Source organism: Aythya marila (assembly GCF_965140915.1).
Source record: "Aythya marila genome assembly, chromosome: 6".
NCBI lineage: Eukaryota > Metazoa > Chordata > Aves > Anseriformes > Anatidae > Aythya > Aythya marila.
Window position 1 is genome coordinate 23,122,108 of NC_139047.1, and position 16,522 is coordinate 23,138,629.

Genomic DNA, 16,522 nt, shown 5'->3' on the forward strand with positions numbered 1-16,522 from the left:
GGGGGGGAGGGCAGCAGCCTTCCCCATCGCCGGCTGTGTCACCGGATCAGGACAGAGAGACCCTGGTGGCATGCGGAGGGAAAGGACACCCTAATGCTTCCTGCAACGCGAGACCCCGCGCGGGAGCCGGGGGCCGGCTGGCGGTGAGGCCGGGCAGGATCCGGCCCCGCAGGGCTCTCAAGGGGGCCGTGGGCATGGGGAGCAGAGGGACAATGACTGAGGGTCCCCAAGTCCCTCCTGTCCCCAAACCAGCCCTGTGCATGCAGCAAAACCCCTTTTCTCTGCGCCCTGCCTCTCTGCCCTGGCTCGCAGCAGAGGAGGAGCACCCCGCTGTCAGGATTTTGGGGTGCCCCTGGGGATCCCAAAAGCTGGGTTCCCTACAGCCAGCAGCCCCGTGTGGCGCCTCGCCACCCCCGGGCAAGGCAGGGCTTCCCCGGCCGGCGGATTTATGGCACCAACCTCGTCACCTGGCCCCGGCCGCCCTCGCCAGGGGCTGTAAATCTGGGCGAGCGGACGGGAGCAGCGTGGCACAGCGCTTCCCCTGGCTGGCTGCGCCACAGCCCGCGGCCACCAGCCCAAGGGCACTGTCATTAGTGGCACAGCCCCAGGGCTGGCGTGCAGAGTGCCAGGGGGGCTGGCGGGCAGCCGGGATGCCCCGGGATGTGCCGGGGTGGGGGTCCCTGCTACCCACATCCAGACCTCCATGGGGCTGGGGGCTGGAGGAAAAGCCGGAGAGCCTTGGGGCACCTCTTGGAGAGCCTTGGGGCACTGCTGGCCGGGCAGGGACGGGGCTGCCCGGTGTCATCCCTCCCCGGGACAGTGCCCGATGCCACAGGGCCACCTGCTGGACGCAGCCCTTGAGGTCCGACCCCCTCCAGCCCTCGCTGGCCCCATGGCCAAATCTGGGGATCCCCACGCTGGCACCAGGCCGTGGGGCTGCGCTGCCTCACTGGTGGCAGCCCTGTCCCTGCTGCTGGCAGCAGCACCCCGCAGCTGGCTGGTCCCCACGGGGACCCCAGAGCCCCTGCGAACCTGTGCAGGGCTCAGCACCCTCGGGACAACCCCAGGAGTGGGGCTGGGGACCCCACAACCATGAGCAGCAAGATGTTTTGGGGTGCCTGCAGTGTGAGCGACCCGTTTTTTTGGGGAGATCCTGGATGATGGCGCAGGGGGATGTGTGAGGCCGGCCCTCGCCCCTTCTGCTCCAGCATGGGGGGCCCGGCGATGCCCCCCGGGTGCCGCCACCCCCCCACCCACCCGTCCAACCCCCCAGAGCAGCACTCGGAGGCCGGGCGATGCTCCGCTGTTTATTTCAGCCGCCTGAAGAGTCACGTACACGCGGTGGGGTGGGGGTGCAGTGGGGCGAGGGGTGGGGGCGCCTGCCCTGGCCCCCGGGCCTCTCTCCGGCTCCTCTCTTCCTCTCCCCCCTCTCTCCCACTCACTCACTCCTCCTCTCTCCCGTGTCCACCTACGGGTTTCCTCTCGGCTCACCCAGCCCGGCCGTCCCTGCGCAGCCTCCTGCTGCCGGGGACCCCCTGCATGGGGTGGGGGCCGGGCGCTGCCCTCAGCCCCTCGGGGCTGCCTCTGGGGCAGGGGGGGGCGACGCGGGCTGGGTGCACCCCAGCCTCTCCCCATCCCCGGCACCGCTGCGGCCCCCCCAGGAGAAACGCCAGCTCCGGGGCGGGCGGCGGTGCCGGCACGGGGAGACGGGTCCTGCTCCTGCGGGACCGACCCCGAGCCTGTGCCCGGTTTGGGAGGGGGCTGCGGGGCGCGGGGGGATCCAGAACCCGCTGCTGGGACCCTCCGGCTCTCCGGCGAGCTGGCCGAGGCCACCACCTGCTCCCCCCACCCCGTCCTGCCTGTCCCCTCCGTCCCTTGCTGCCGCCCCCCGGCCCGGCCCTGATCCTGACGCTGGCTGCCAAGCTGCAAAGCGCTGCGAAGCCGAAGGAGAGAGCCCGGGGGTGTAGGGGGGAGCCCGGGCCGTGCCCGGGGGGCTGGGGAGGGGGGGATGGGGGGATAGGATTGGGGAGAAAGGGGTCAGGACAGGGGCTGGGCGCCGGGGCGGCGGGACGGAGGAAGGGATGGAAGGTGCCGCTGGGCAGCGTCGTCTACAGCACCTCGTGCTGCTGCTGGGTCGCCTCACTCACCACCTGCGGGGAGAGGCGGCGTGAGGAGCTGAGGCGGCCCCCCCGGCGCCAGCCCCCAGCCCCACGAGGGGGCCAGGCACCGAGCGCAGCCCCCGCCTCGCCTCCGGCCCCGTGCTCACCTCCCCATCCCGGGTCTCGATGGTCTTGATCATCACGGTCTTCTTGGTGTGCACTTCGGAGCCGCGCTGCTCTGGGCTGGTCTCTGCAGGCAGGGGACAAGGGGGTGGCACCAGGGTGGTGGCGGCCACCGTGGGGAATGCGTGGCACAGGGGGGGGGTGGTTGGGTTGGGGGCAGTGGGGCCGTTTTCCACATGCCCTGCTACCAACAGGGTCTCCGGGAGCCCAGGCTCACCCCCAGCTCATGGCAAGCACCCACGGGACCCTCGAGGACCTGCCCAAACCCACCCGAGTGCATCCCCACGGGGGGGCTGAGCCCCCTCCCCAACTCACCTCGGAAATTGAGCGCGGAGGCGAAGGTCTGGTGCATGGGGATGCTGATCCTGCAGGGACACAGACGCAGGGAGAGCTCAGCGCCAGCCCTCACAGCGGGGTGGCAGCCCCCCAGGCACCACAACCCCGCCGCTGCCCCGTCTCATCCTGCCCCCCTGCACCCCTCACCGGTTTTCCTCGCCCTCCAGCAGCTTGCGGTACGTGGCGATCTCCACGTCCAGGGCCATCTTGACGTTGAGCAGGTCCTGGTACTCGCGCAGGTGCCGGGCCATCTCGTCCTTCAGGTGCCGGATCTCCTCCTCCAGCCGCGCGATGGTGTCCTGGTAGCCGCCCGCCTCCCCCGCGAAGCGCTCCTCCATCTCCCGCATCTGGCGCATCAGCGAGTCGTTCTGGGGGGACAGCGGGGTCAGCGGGCTGGGGGGGGCTGGGGGGCACCTGGGGTAGGAGCTGGGCTCGGTGCCGGGGCTCTGGGCATTGAGTCTTTGGGGCTTTTTGGCTTTTGGGGTACCCCAAGCAGTGGGGCCCCCGGGTCAAGCTGATGTGGGGCTGTCACCCTCAGCAGGCTGGGCAGGGGGCGGGTGAGAGTCCCACCCAGGGTGCCCCAGAGCCTCCAGGGTGCCAAAATAACCCCTCGCAGGGCTCCAAGGAGGGAGGAGAGCCCAGCTTCCCGGCAAGGCCACCCTCGGAGGGTGGGGAGCGGTGCAGGAGCACAGGACATCTGCCGGGGGGGGGCACTGCCACCCTGGTGGCTCCTGGCTGGCTCCTGTGACCGTGTCCATGCCAGACCGGGACCGCTGCGCCCTGTTTGTTTGCAATTCCCACCCTGCAACCAGACACCCCGTGCCCTGCTCCGGTCTGCCTGGAGCCTCCCGGGCTGGGGCACCTTCTGCAGTGCGTGCGCGGACACCAGGGCTCTGCCAAAACCCGCTGCAGAGCCAGGCGAGGCGCTGCTGCCCCAAATTTCAGGAATGAGCCCCCACAGCAGCAGCTCTGAGGGCTGGGAGGAGCCCCGAGGTCCCTGAGCACCCCGGAGCTGCATTTCCCTCCCGGGAGGCAGGCTTTGCTCTGCGCTGCCCGCGGCTCACCGTGCCCTTGAGGGCGTCGATCTCGCAGGTGTAGGACTGGATCTGGTGCCGGTACTCCAGCATCTCCTGCTTGGCCTGCCGCAGCGCGTCGTTGTTCTTGTTGGCCGCCTGCGTCAGGTCGGACACCTGGGGAGATTCAGGGCTCAGCGGGTGCGCTCAGCGGGCAGGACGCCACCCGCCACCCGCCGCCACCCGCGCCCGCACCTTGGACTTGTACCACTCCTCAGCCTCGGCGATGTTCTTGGCGGCGATGCTCTCGTACTGCGCGCGGATGTCCCGCAGCGCAGCCGTCAGGTCGGGCTTGGAGATGTCCATCTCCACCTGGATGTGCTGCTCCTGCAGCTGGGCCTGCAGCTCCCGGATTTCCTGGGGGCACACGGGGTGAGGCGTCAGGGCACCCTCCCCGTGTCCCCAGCCCCAGGGGTGCCCGCGGGAAGCGGGGCTGCGCGGGACCTACCTCTTCGTGCACCTTCTTGAGGAAGGCGATCTCCTCCTGCAGGGACTCGATGCGTCTCTCCAGGTCGATGCGTGCCAGCGTGGCCGCGTCCACGTCCTGGGGGGCACGGAGAGGTTGTGGTGACAAGTGCCAGCGGGGGGACGGGGAGGGCGGGGGTCCCAGCTGTGCCGAGTGGCAGGGCACTGCGGGGTGCGGGTACTCACAGCTCTGAAAGCGGCCAGGTTGTTCTCAGCCTCCTCCTTCAGCTGGATCTCCTCTTGCAGCCTGGGGGCAGAGAGGGGGGCATTAGGGGGACCCGGCCGGAGCCCCGTCCCCCCTGCTTGCTGTCCCTGCTTGCTGTCCCCGAGCCCAGCGAGGCCTGGTGGGAACAGGGCGAATTGTCCTGCGCTCCCGGCAGGCGGAGGGGGGGCTGGCAGGGGGCCAGGGGCTCTTCCTCCCATTCCCTATTATAGTCATCGGCAGCGGGAGCACAAAGGCATGAGGTCAGCTCGGTGCCACACTCACTGCCCCGGCCCTTATAGGGACGAGTGGCCGGCAGCCGGGGGCACGGGGGGCCTGAGGGACGGCCACCAGCTGAGCCCGTCGTGGGGACGGCAGCAGAGTGAGCTGGGCACGCAGCTCGGGGTACGGGGCAGCGGGGGGAGGCACAGAGGGTCGCTGGGTTTGGGGATCTCCTCAGTGCTCTGGGGACAGCTCTGGGATGTGCCCGGGGAGGGGTCCAGGTGCCCCAGGACGTGGCTCTCGGAGCCTCAGGGGGACAGCGATGCCCAGCCATGCTGGCACAGAGGGCAGCAGGAACCTGACACCCGTTTGCCCTGCGCCCTGCTCCTCCCCTGAGATTTGGGGTCATCCCTCCAGGAGCTGGGACAGCAGGGTGGCAGGAGAGCCCCACGGCCCCCAGCCTCACCGCAACAGGGGTCCCAGCTCCGGCTGCTGCTCCTGCCCGTGTGGGGCAGGGGCTGCTGCTCTGGGTGGGGGTCACCCAGGAGATGGGTACACCAGCCCCCTCGCCCACGTCCCCCCAGAGGCACAGCAGCCGGGGGAAGCTGCGCCCAGCATCAGGGGTGCTGCCTGGTGCCACAGGGACCCATGGGGGACCCTCAGCACAGCCATGCCTCTGGCTGGCCCCCCCAGCAGGGCCTGCAGCATCCCTGGGGAGGCCGGGGGGTCCCTGCAGCTCCCCTGGCACCACGGGCACCCACGGCAGACCTGGCACCCCCGGCCTGCGGAAGCATGGCCGCTTCCTCCGCTCCCTCCTTCGCATCCGGAGCCGGTGGAGCACCCCCACACCCGTCTTGCTTCCGCCTGCCCGGCTGCCCCTGTCCGTCTGTCCATCTCTCCATCTGTCTATCCCCCAGAGCTCAGCACACTCACGGGCTGGCTGCCCCTTCCTGGCGGGAGCAGGGCAGGGCTCCCCGATCCCCCAGCTCTGGGGGTCCCCCGTGCCATCGCAGCCCGGTTCCCTGGGAAGGGAGGGCGCAGGGGACACCCCCAGCTGCCGGGGACGTCCTCCCCGCTGGGTGCTCCCTGGGCACCTCACAGGGGTTGGTGAGCACCAGAACAGGGGGTGCTGGTGCCCTCCTCCCTCCTAGAACTCGCAGGACCGTGGTGCAGACCCAGCAGGCGGCCAGCCAGCGAGGGCTGTGGCCAGGGAGATGGGGCAAGGACACGGGGATGGAGAAGGGGCCACGACGGCAGCGAGCACCCGAGGGGGTGCCGGGGAGCCGTACCCAGGGCTGGAGCCGTCCCCAGGGACGGAGCCACGGGGCGGAGAGGCAAGGGCCCCCCTCACCTCTGCTTGAGCTTCTGCAGGTCATCCAGCAGGTTGTCGCGCTCCACCTCCACGCGTGCCCGCTGGCCGGTCAGCGCATCCACCTGGCGCCGGAGCTCCCGCAGCTCCTCCTCGTACATCTCGGCCACGCGGGTGGGCTCCTTGCCCCGCAGGCGGTTCACCTCGGCCACCATCAGGGCGTTCTGCTGCTCCAGGAAGCGCACCTTCTCGATGTAGTTGGCGAAGCGGTCGTTGAGCTCCTGCAGCTCCACCTTCTCGTTGGTGCGGGTCTGGAGGAACTCCTGGTTCATGGCATCGGCCAGGCTGAAGTCCAGCAGCTCGCCGGCACCTTGGTAGGCGCTCTGGTAGGAGCGCAGGGGCGTCACGCGGGTGGTGCGGAAGGTGGAGTAGGTGGGCACGGCCGAGGTGCGCGACACCTGGTAGACGCGGGAGGTGACGGAGCTGCCGCTGCCCTTGCTCCCGAAGGAGGCGCGGGGGAAGACCGGGGAGGTGCCGCCGAAGGTGCGGCGGTAGGAAGAGACCCGCTGGCTGGAGGAGTAGGACTGGCTCATGGTGGCGGCGGTGGAGGCGGCGGCGGCGGCGAGGCTGGAGCAGGGAGCAGGGAGCAGGAGCAGGAGCAGGGCTGGTGAGCGGCCGGAGCTCGGCGAGGCGTCGGGAAGGGACCAGCGCCGCCGCTATTTGTATCCTGCTGACATCACCGGCCCCTCCTGCTTCGGGACAGCTGGGGGATGCTGGGGGGGACGGCCGACAGCCCCCGCCCCCCGGCGCTCACCTGCGGGCACCACCGGGCCACGGCCCCCCCACAGCCCCCAGTAGCTCACAGCCCCTCCTGGGCACCCCCGGGCACCCCAAAACCTCCCGTTGGAGTGACAGCCCCCGTGTCCCCCTCTGCTCTGCCCCACCCTGGGCAATGTCCCCAGGGGAACAAGGAGAGGATCAGGGGACAGAGGATGGTGACCCCCCCAGATCCCCAATGGGGCGCAGTGCCCCCCCACAGGGGTGTCCATGCAGACAGATGATGCGGGGGGGAAGGATGGGGGCTCAGCCATTCGCACCATCACTTGCCCCTCCTGGAGCCCAGACCCCATGCCCCAGTGGGCACACTCCCCAAATTGGTGTTGTGCACCCCAAAATGTCCCCGGGCACCCCAAAATGTCCGCATTAGCACCCTGACCTGCCCCATGGCAAGAGGCGCAGGCTCGGCTCCCTGCTTGGGGCTGGATAACAGTGACCCCCCTCGAGGACCTGCCCCACAGAGAGGGGGACACAGGGGTCCCTTTGGAGGGGGTGACATGGGGGGCCCTGCCCTGAGTGTGCTTGGGCCGACCCCCCCGGGCAGACCCCCCCTTTCTGACACAGAGGGGTCCGGGGTGGGGCTGGGCACCCATGGGGAGGTGCTGAGTGACCCCGAGCAGGTGCCGGGGTGCGGAGCGCTCGCTGGCGGTGACATCAGCGGGTCCCGGCCCCGGCACATTCCCGAAGCAGCAGGCACCCAACCAAAATAGCCTCCCTGCTCATCCGCGTGGGACATGCGTGGTATTTATAGCCGGGGGAGGCACCCTCTTAACCCTGCTTGTGCCGGGAGCGTGGACGGGGACCCTGCCTGGAGCAGCCCCAACACCGTGGTCCCCGTCACCCCACGAGCAGGGCGAGGTCCCCAGGAGCAGCAGGCTCTGCCCCGTCTCCTCAGCCTTCCCCTTGACCCTGCAGTGCTTTGGGGAGCAGAACGCCCAGCCTAACTCCCCAAAACTTCCCAGGGTGGGGCTGTGCTGGGGGCACCCCCTCCTCTCCAAGCCCCGCTGACCCCCTGCCCTGCCCACACCAGGCTGCTTTGTCCAGCAGCAGCTGGCACGGCCCCAGTGCCACCGTCCCTGGGGTGTCTTGGGGGTGGACACCGCGGTGCCACGGGGCGCGTGGTGACTCAGCAGCAGGAGCAGTGCTCAGCCTCGCACACCGCACACCTCCTGGCCCCCTGTGCCAGCTGCAGCATGGGCACTGAGCGGTGCCAGGGCCTGGAGGCTGCATCCTGCACTGCCACGGCTCCCTGCCAGCCTGGGGGGCAGCGAGGGTCTGGGTGCCGTGGCCGTAAGGTGGGCAGAAGCTGGAGGCCCCAAATCTAGGCTGTGCCCCCCCCCCCCCCAAGCCCTCCCAAGCTCTGGAGCCCCTCCAGGCTGCTTAGACACAGCGTAATGCCGTGGCTTCCCGGACGGTGCACGCTGCCTGGCGGAGCCTGCCTTTAAAAGGGAAGGTATTTCCAGATGGGGCTGTTTCATCCCAGCACGGGGTGAGTGGGGGGGGGGGGGGGGGGAAGATGGAAAAACATACAGCATCCTTCCTCCTCCTGGCCCTGCTCCCGGAGTGCCCGGCGCATCCCTGACCCCGCACGTGCGCCCTGCCCGCCCCACGGCGCCTCGGGCAGGCAGGGTGGGACGCCAGCCCCTGGGTCGGGCGCAGAGGGGCACGGGGGACCCCACGGTGGCACGGGGACCCTGCCCCACTGCTCTGCTGCCCCTTCCCCTCACCCCACCCTGCAGGGTTGGGGTGCTCCTGGGCGCCGCTGGGTGCAGGGGAAGCGGCTCCAAGGGGTTAAGGAGCTGCGTGGCGCTGATCCTGCTGTGGGAGAAGCTTTCTGAAGTGGCCTTTCCTCAGCCGCCCCGACAGCCTTCCGGGACATCTCTGCGAGGGCAGAGGCCCCGCGGCTGGCGTGGACAGGCGGACGCCTCTTAGGAAATCCCCTTCCCCGAGGAGCAGGCACAGGAAAGGGGCGGGGAGGAGTTGGAAGGAGGGGTCGGGGTGCACTGGCACCCCCAGAGAGGGACCCTCCACTGCACCCAGGGGCTAACTCCTCTCTGCACCCCAGGGGCATGGCAGGGGCTTGTGGGGTCCCTCCTGTTGGGGAGGATGCCCAGCATCACCCAGCGGCCGTGCAGCTCCAGCCCGGGCCAGGCTGACCCAGCCCGAGCCTGGGAACGGGGCCCCAAGCCTCGCTGCTGGCTTGGCCCCAGCTCCCGCAGGGCCCTGGGACGGGGCCGCAGCGGGAAGACGTCGGGAGCTGGAACGTCAAACAAGGCCCGTGAGCCAAGCCAGCTGCATCCCGCAGCCGCCCCTCCTCCCCGGCCCTCCTCCCCGCTGCTCCCCCAGGATTTAAGGAGCGCGGGGAGCCGGGCACAGCCTCCCCGGGGCTGCGGGCACCGGGGGCCCGGAGCTGGGCAGGGTGCGGGGTCGGGGCGCCGGCTCCATCCCGGTGCCCGAGCGCGGCGCCGCGTGCCACCGGGGCCGCCCGGCTGTGCGTGCCCCCGGCGAGCAGGGGTGACCGGGTGGATGGGAATGAAGCACCAGGGCGGCGTCCACCCCCTCCTTGCTGGCCCCCGGCCCTCTCCCTGCGTCCCGCTCCTTTTACAGCCACGAGCCTCCCCGGCGCCTTTACCCTAAGAGGGAAGGACCGTGCGCCCATTCCCCGGCGCTGACAGGCCCGGGGCGCGTGCTATTGTCTAAATAGGAGATCGCGCTCCTGCCCCGCCTGGACCACGGCCCAGGCAGCGTGCCGGGGTCCCCAGAGGTTGTGGGTGCACCACAGGCTGCAGCCCACCGCCCGCTGCTCCCCTCGGCTGCCCCCAGGGTTGGGGATGCTGGGGGTCACTGCCTGCCCCAAGCGCCACGGAGATGCTGGGGGTGCCTGGCTGACCCCACGGCACGTGTGGATGCTGGGGATGGCCAGGTATCCCCTATAATTTACAGGGATGCTGGGGCATGTTCGCTTGTCCCCCGTAGTTCACATAAGTATCTGGGGCCAGTTGTTGCCTCTGTGGCCCATGAGGATGCTGGGGGAGGACCTGTTGCCCCCAGGGCCCGTGCGGATGCCTGCAGTGATCCCAGCCACCCTCATGATCCGCATGGGTACTGGTAATGTTCACTTGACCCTCATCCCGTGGGGATGCTGTGGATACCCCACTGCCCCCACAGTCCTCGGGGGTGGTCCCATCCCCCCGTGGCCATGGGGACGCAGCCCGGCTGCCCTCAGTCCGCACGGCCCCACGATAACCGGCCGCCCCGGTGCTCCAGGAGGATGCTGGGGGTGCCTGCACGGCCCCGCTGGCATCAGCCATGCCAGTGAGATGAGGTAGTGCCTGCTGCCCGGCACGCCGCGTGGCTGGCGGCTCACGTAAGGCAGAGGCCGTGCGCTCAGCCCGCAGCAATGCCGGGCGGTGACGGCGCTTCCCCATGCTCGGGCACGTGGCCTGCGCTGCGTGGGTGCCGTCCCTGCCCGGGTCCTGGCAGAGCAGGGGTCCGGGCTGCAGGAGCAGGGGCGGCCCTTCCCCTTCCCCTTCCCTTCCCCTTCCCCTTCCCCTTCCCTTCCCCTTCCCCTTCCCCTTCCCTTCCCCTTCCCGGAGCTCCCGCTGTGTTCACACACCCCTCCCGGGCCATCTCTCCCTTAACTCTTTCCTGTGGGCTCAGCTCTGCCTGCCCGTTCCCAGAGCCACCAGCCAGCCCGGGGAAGGCTTCCCGGTGCCCAGCCCACACCCTGCTGCTCCCTGCACTGCTCAGCACCCTGCTGCCCGCCAGCCACCCCTGGGGACGTGCATGAGCCCTTGCAAGCACCCCAAGGAGGAGCCGGAGCCGGCTCCGGGGGGCTGGTGGGGCTGCCTGGGGCTCCTGCAGCACCGGGGGGGCTGTGGGACACGGCGGTTCGGGGGCAGGAGCAGATCCTCCTGATGGGGTGGGGGGTGGCCACGGCAGGTGCGGCACAGACCCCAGCACCCAGCCAGGGGTGAGTCAGAGAGTGCCCAGAAATAGACTCCGGGAGCTTTTTCGGGAAGCCCCCGTGGCTCCGGGAATAGCTGCCGCATGCCAAGGCGCTGCCCTTTGCTCGCCGCTCCTGGGGCTGGGCAGGGGCCACACCCGGCCCTGCCACTCACCCACGCCCCCACCCCGGGCACCCCCACCCCCAGGGACCCCCACTCTGGGGACCCTAACCCCAAGGCACCCCCCGATCCCACACCCAGCCACTGGGGACACATCCATGCAGGGCACCCGCACCCTACAGGCACCCCCATCCCGGGATCCCCATGGGTTCTGGGGTCACACCTGATCCGGGCACCCACTTCGGAAATGTCCCCAGAGCTGGGCCCCAAGCAGCCGGGTGCCCGTAGCAGTGGGGGCGATGGTGGCAGGAGGAGCAGGGGGTGGTGGCACAGGGTGCCCTCGGCAGGAGGGTGAAGGGCAAGGTGCTGGGCGCCCAGCCCTGCCCTGGTGCAGCGTTGGGCCCCGTGTTTTGCTGTGGTGGCTGCGGTTGACATGGAGACCCCCCAGCTGTCTGCTCGCGGGGTGCCAGGAGGTGGGGGCACTTGTTCCCCTCCGGGGGGGGGAGAGGCAGGTGCTGGGGGCTGGGAGCATAAATCCGGAGCTGTCGTGAGCTGCCAGCACGGCGGGTCCCGGGGTCAGGGGCAGCAGCACCGCCAGTTTCCAGTCCCCCAGACACGGACGACGTCTCAGGCTAACGGTGCCCGTGCTGGTGACTCAGGAGCTGGGAATCCGGCTGGCACCCAGCTCCTGGCCCCTGCGTGCCACTCGCAGGCTGCCACGTGTGTCCCACCTTGGGCCACGCTGCTTTCAGGGAAAACGGAGCCCTGCCGGGAACTGACGGCAGTGCTGGGGGGATCCCTCATGCTGCTGACCCCAACCTGTGCCGGGGGATGAGGTGAGGGCAGGAGCCACCCTGACTGGTCCCATTCCGGGCTGCCCCAGCTGGCACAGCACGGCGGGCAGCACCGCCACGGTCCCCTGCTGGATGTGGCACCGAGGGCAGCGCTGAAGCAGCGCCACGGGGAGCAGTGCCCCCAGTCACCGACCCCAGAGCAACCCAGCGTGCACAGGGATGGGCACAGGGGTGCCAGCGAGGGCATCCCTTGCTCGCATGCTGCCGGGAGCTGCAGCACCCTTGGGTATCACATCCCGGGGGGGGCCCCCCCACCCCTGCCCCGTGGCTCCCACCGCAGGGCGCAGGGCGCACGGTGCAAGGTGCACGGGGAGGGTGCCCGGTGCCCGGTGCAAGGTGCAGGGAGCACGGTGCAGGAGGCACGGCGCTGCCCGGGAGCGGTGGGGGGGGCCGGGGCAGGGCTGCCCGCTGCCTCCGCTCCTCCGCGGCACCGGGGGGCGCACGGGCGCGGGGCGGAACGGGCCGGGGCGGCGGCGGCCATGCAGGTACCGGGCGGGAGGGAGCTGCGGGGACGGGGTCCCCCCCCGGGAGGGGGGCTCCAGCCGCCGTCGGGGCGCGGCTGGGGGGGGGTCTGGGGGTGTCCGAGCCCCGGGGTGACCCCGCTGCCGCTCCCCGCAGGCGGCGACCCAAGCCCCGAAGCAGGCCGTGCAGGCGGCGGCGCAGGAGCTGGTGAGGTTCGTGAACCGGAGCCCCTCGCCCTACCATGGTAAGGAACCCTAAACCGCCCCCTCTTCCCGCATCCCCCTCCCCAAATCCCCCCAGCCCCCCGGTAACGGCGCCTTTTCCCCCCGCAGCCGTGGCCGAGTGCCGCAGCCGGCTGCTGCAGGCTGGCTTCCAGGAGCTGAAGGAGACGGAGCACTGGGACATCCGCCCCGCCAGCAAGGTGGGCTGGGGGCTCGCAGCCCCCGGGGGAGCCGTGGCGGTGGCGGCGAGGTGGGGAGCCTCCCCGTGCGCCTCTGCCCGCAGTACTTTGTCACCAGGAACCACTCGACGCTCATCGCCTTCGCCGTGGGGGGACGCTTCCAGCCGGGGAACGGCTTCAGCCTGCTCGGGGCGCACACCGACAGCCCCTGCCTCAGGGTGAGCGAGCACCAGCAGCGCCCGGACACGTTTGGTGGGCGAAAGGGGAGCTCTCCCCGAGCCCCCCGGGGCGTTGCGGTGCCGGTGATATCTCTGCCCTCGCCCAGGTGAAGCGGCGCTCCAAGCGGGGCCAGGTGGGCACGGTGCAGGTCGGAGTGGAGACCTACGGAGGGGGCATCTGGAACACCTGGTTCGACCGCGACCTCACGGTGGCAGGGAGAGTGATCGTGAAGGTGAGCCCTGGCACGGGGGTGGTGGCTGGGGTGTGTGTCCTTGCCCCCAGTGGGGCCCGCTGCCGCCCCCGTGGCCCCACAGGGCGGCCCAGCAGCGCTCCCTCCGTGTGTTCCAGGAGCCGAGCACGGGGCACCTGGAGCAGCGCCTGGTGCACGTGGAGCGCCCCGTCCTGCGCATCCCCCACCTGGCCATCCACCTGCAGCGCAGCGTCAATGAGAGCTTCGGGCCCAACACCGAGCACCACCTGTAAGTCCTGGGCTCAGCACTCGGTGCCTCCTGGCTGCCCTCGGTGAGGCAGCGACTCCCTGGGAGCAGGGCGGGCACGCCGGGAGGGCACGCTGGTGTGTCACCTGGGCAGGGGGGCCGAGCAAAGCCCCGTTTGCTGATGGCACCGTCTCCCCGCAGGGTCCCCATTCTGGCCACTGCTGTGCAGGAGGAGCTGGAAAAGGAGGTGCTGATGGAGGGCACGCCATGCAGCGCTGCCGCCCAGGTGAGCCAGGCATTCAGGACAGGAGGAGGCTCCTGCCAGCACCTCCATGTGCCACCTTTTGGTCACCAGCACTCAGGTTCCCCTTCTCCCCACTCCCTGCTGGTTACCCCGAGCTTCACCACGTACACTGCACACCTGCTCCACTCTGTTCCCAGCCATCAAAAAAACAGGGGGGCAGCCCCCAAAAAGCTCTCACGGGTGGCTTCCCTGTGCTCCCAGGGGAGGTGGCTCGGTGGGGAGGCTTCCCGGCAGCCTGCCCACAGCCCTGCTTCCTCCCCAGACAGAGCGGCACAGCCCTGTGCTGCTTTCCCTGCTCTGCTCCCAGCTGGGGGTGAAACCGGAGCAGATCGTGGAGCTGGAGCTGTGCCTGGCGGACACGCAGCCGGCGGTGAGTCGGGGCAGGAGCCTCCCCTGGCCGCACGCAGCGTGCCTGCACAGGCTGCGCTGGGAGCAGAGCCCGCTGCGAGGAGGTGGCTCGCGAGGGGCCGGGTTTGGGACGCATCCAGCGTTCTCCTGGTGACCCCACGCTCCTGTCTTGCCTCATGTCCTGCTCCTCCTCGCTCTCGGCCTGCAGACTCTCGGTGGTGCCTTTGACGAGTTCATCTTCTCCCCGCGCCTGGACAACCTGCACAGCTGCTACTGTGCCCTGCAGGTGAGCGGAGTGGGAAAGGAGCCTTGGGACTGCAGTGAGTCCCCCGTGGGACTCGGTTTGGCTTCACAGGGCCATGAGCTGGTTCCCAGAGGGGTTTTGCCCATCAGAGGACCCAGGGCTGGATGGGAGCTGTGCTGTGTGCGAGGTGTTCCCAGCAGCTCCCGAGGGTGCCAGCTTCACAGCTCCTCTCCCTGGTGCTTTGTGCTCTCCTGGGGAAATCCCCACCAGCTCCACGCTGAGTTCCCCAGGATGGGGCAGCACTCAGGCTGGTGCCCTTTCTCCTCCTCCGTCCCTCCAGGCCTTGATCGACTCGTGCACAGCTCCCTCCTCCCTCTCCCAGGAGCCCAACGTGCGTCTCATTGCGCTCTACGACAACGAGGAGGTGAGGGCACAGCCGGGGGGGGCTGGCACACAGAGGGGCTCCGTCCTCTTTGCTCTCCCTCGCCTATGTCTGAGGGGCAAGACGGGCTTTGCTCACCCCACCACAACACCCTGTCCCCTGGGGTGGCACTGGCTGCGTTGTGCTGACGCTGTCCTGGCAGGTGGGGTCGGAGAGCGCGCAGGGCGCGGAGTCCCTGCTGACCGAGCTGGTGCTGCGCCGGATCTCGGCGACACCGCAAAACCTCACGGCCTTCGAGGAGGCCGTGGCCAAGTCCTACATGATCAGCGCGGACATGGCCCACGCCGTGCACCCCAACTACGTGTGAGTACGCGGGAGCCCTGCCCCTCGCCGGGGGGCACCTCTCTCCCCGCGGCAGGAGGGAGGGCTGCAGCGTGAAGCTCTTTTGCAGAGACAAGCACGAGGAGAATCACCGGCCAGCCTTCCACAAGGTGAGCGCAGCCTCTGCTTCGTGCCAGACCCGCTGCTGTCCTGCAGGACCGCGAGGCACCCGGCCGCTCCCCAGAGTGCAGCCCCAGGGTCCAACTCTGGTGTTTGTACTTTGTCCTGCCGCACGGCCCGGCTGTGCCATTTATCCTGAGTTATCCTGAGCTGCCTGGAAATGCAGCCCTCGCCCTGGAGCCCTTCCTGGCTCAGAGCTGGGGCTGGCCCCGTGGGGCTGACCCGGGGAGGAGGGAACAGCGCAGGGGCATGGGTTTGGGCATCTCTCCTGGGCACTCCTAAGCCTGGATGCACGGGATACTCCTGGTCGGAGCCCAGACCCCACTGTGCCTTCCCTTGCTCAGGGCCCCGTGATCAAAGTGAACAGCAACCAGCGCTACGCCTCCACGGCCGTCACCGAGGCGATCATCCGGGACATCGCCGCCCGCGTGGGCGTCCCCCTGCAGGTGAGTGGCCCTGCCGAGCCCCCCGAGGGGGGCTGCGGGGCGCCGGGGGCAGCTGCCGAGGCCGTGTCCCCCCGCAGGAGTTCATGGTGCGCAACGACACGCCCTGCGGCACCACCATCGGCCCCATCCTGGCGTCCCGCCTGGGGCTGCGCGTGCTGGACATGGGCTGCCCGCAGCTGGCCATGCACTCCATCCGCGAGATGTGCTGCACCTCGGGGGTGCTGCAGAGCATCACCCTCTTCAAGGTGAGCCCGGTGCCCCCCACACACACCCCTTAACCCCACAAAGCCCTATCCGCACTGCTCCATGTCCTCATGTTCCTGCATCCCCATCCACCCCCCGGCTCGGGTCCCACCCTGCCGTGCCCCCCCCTTTCCAGCGGTGCCCCCTCTCCCCCCCCTCCATCCCGGCCTCCCCGCTGCCTGCCATCCCCAAACGGTTCCTATGGCAACCGGCGCTGCCTTGACTCAGCGCTGGGTTTCCATGGCGACGCGGTCCTGCTCCCTGCGTGGCGGGGGCTGCGCTGCCACCGTGCCCCCCCATGGCAGGGGGGCTCCCCCTGATGGGCTGCCTCCTTCCAGGCCTTCTTCGAGCTCCTGCCATCGGTCGGCGGCAGCCTGCTGGGGGACTGAGTGCGGCGCGGGGGCTGCCCGGGGGGGCTCAGCCCCGATTAAAGCTCCTCTGGTCTCAGCAGCGTGTCCCTGCCTGTGTCTGCGGTGTGAAAGGAGGGGCGGGGGGGGCCGGGGGGGGTCAGCAGTGGGGGTGCAGGGTGGGAGGGGACAGGGGGGGCTCAGGGCAGGGGGGGCTCAGGGCAGGGGGTTCCCGCCCGGCCCCGCACCCCCCGTGCCGCGTTCCCGCGCTCCAGCCCCGGGCGCGCCACGCCGGCTTTCCCGCGGGACCGGGGTGTGAGGGCGTGGCCCGGCGCTCGCCGCCCATTGGCCCAGCCCAGGGGGGCGTGTCAGGGGAGGGAGCCAATCGCGGCGCGGCGCGCGGACACACCCCCAGGGGGGCGTGGCTCGCCTCGGGGGCCGCAGCGATTGGCAGCGGCGCGGGGCGCGACCGATTTGGCGCCGCTCCGCCGGACGGGAAGGGAGGGGAGGGGGGAGAGAAATAAGTCGCGGGCTCCCATTGG

General features: G+C 70.3%; 2 protein-coding genes across 2 annotated transcripts; one reads left to right on the forward strand and one right to left on the reverse strand.

Annotated features, from left to right (window-relative positions):
• Positions 1 to 1,294: 1,294 nt before the first annotated feature.
• DES (desmin) lies at positions 1,295 to 6,590 on the reverse strand. Its single transcript, XM_082763077.1, has 9 exons — positions 5,932 to 6,590; positions 4,343 to 4,403; positions 4,140 to 4,235; positions 3,887 to 4,048; positions 3,683 to 3,808; positions 2,766 to 2,986; positions 2,598 to 2,647; positions 2,267 to 2,349; positions 1,295 to 2,150 (listed from the first exon to the last, which is right to left on the reverse strand). Exons 1-9 carry the CDS (start codon positions 6,480 to 6,482, stop codon positions 2,109 to 2,111), a joined length of 1,392 nt encoding a protein of 463 aa, XP_082619203.1. The 5' UTR covers positions 6,483 to 6,590; the 3' UTR covers positions 1,295 to 2,108.
• Positions 6,591 to 12,102: 5,512 nt separating this feature from the next.
• DNPEP (aspartyl aminopeptidase) lies at positions 12,103 to 16,080 on the forward strand. The gene is made up of 15 exons (XM_082763393.1): positions 12,103 to 12,132; positions 12,266 to 12,353; positions 12,442 to 12,530; positions 12,614 to 12,727; positions 12,835 to 12,960; positions 13,077 to 13,207; positions 13,367 to 13,451; positions 13,732 to 13,839; positions 14,026 to 14,103; positions 14,402 to 14,485; positions 14,646 to 14,806; positions 14,895 to 14,934; positions 15,289 to 15,390; positions 15,468 to 15,635; positions 15,972 to 16,080. The coding sequence occupies exons 1-15, from the start codon at positions 12,127 to 12,129 to the stop codon at positions 16,020 to 16,022; spliced, it is 1,431 nt and encodes a 476-aa protein (XP_082619519.1). The 5' UTR covers positions 12,103 to 12,126; the 3' UTR covers positions 16,023 to 16,080.
• The last annotated feature ends 442 nt before the right edge of the window (positions 16,081 to 16,522 follow it).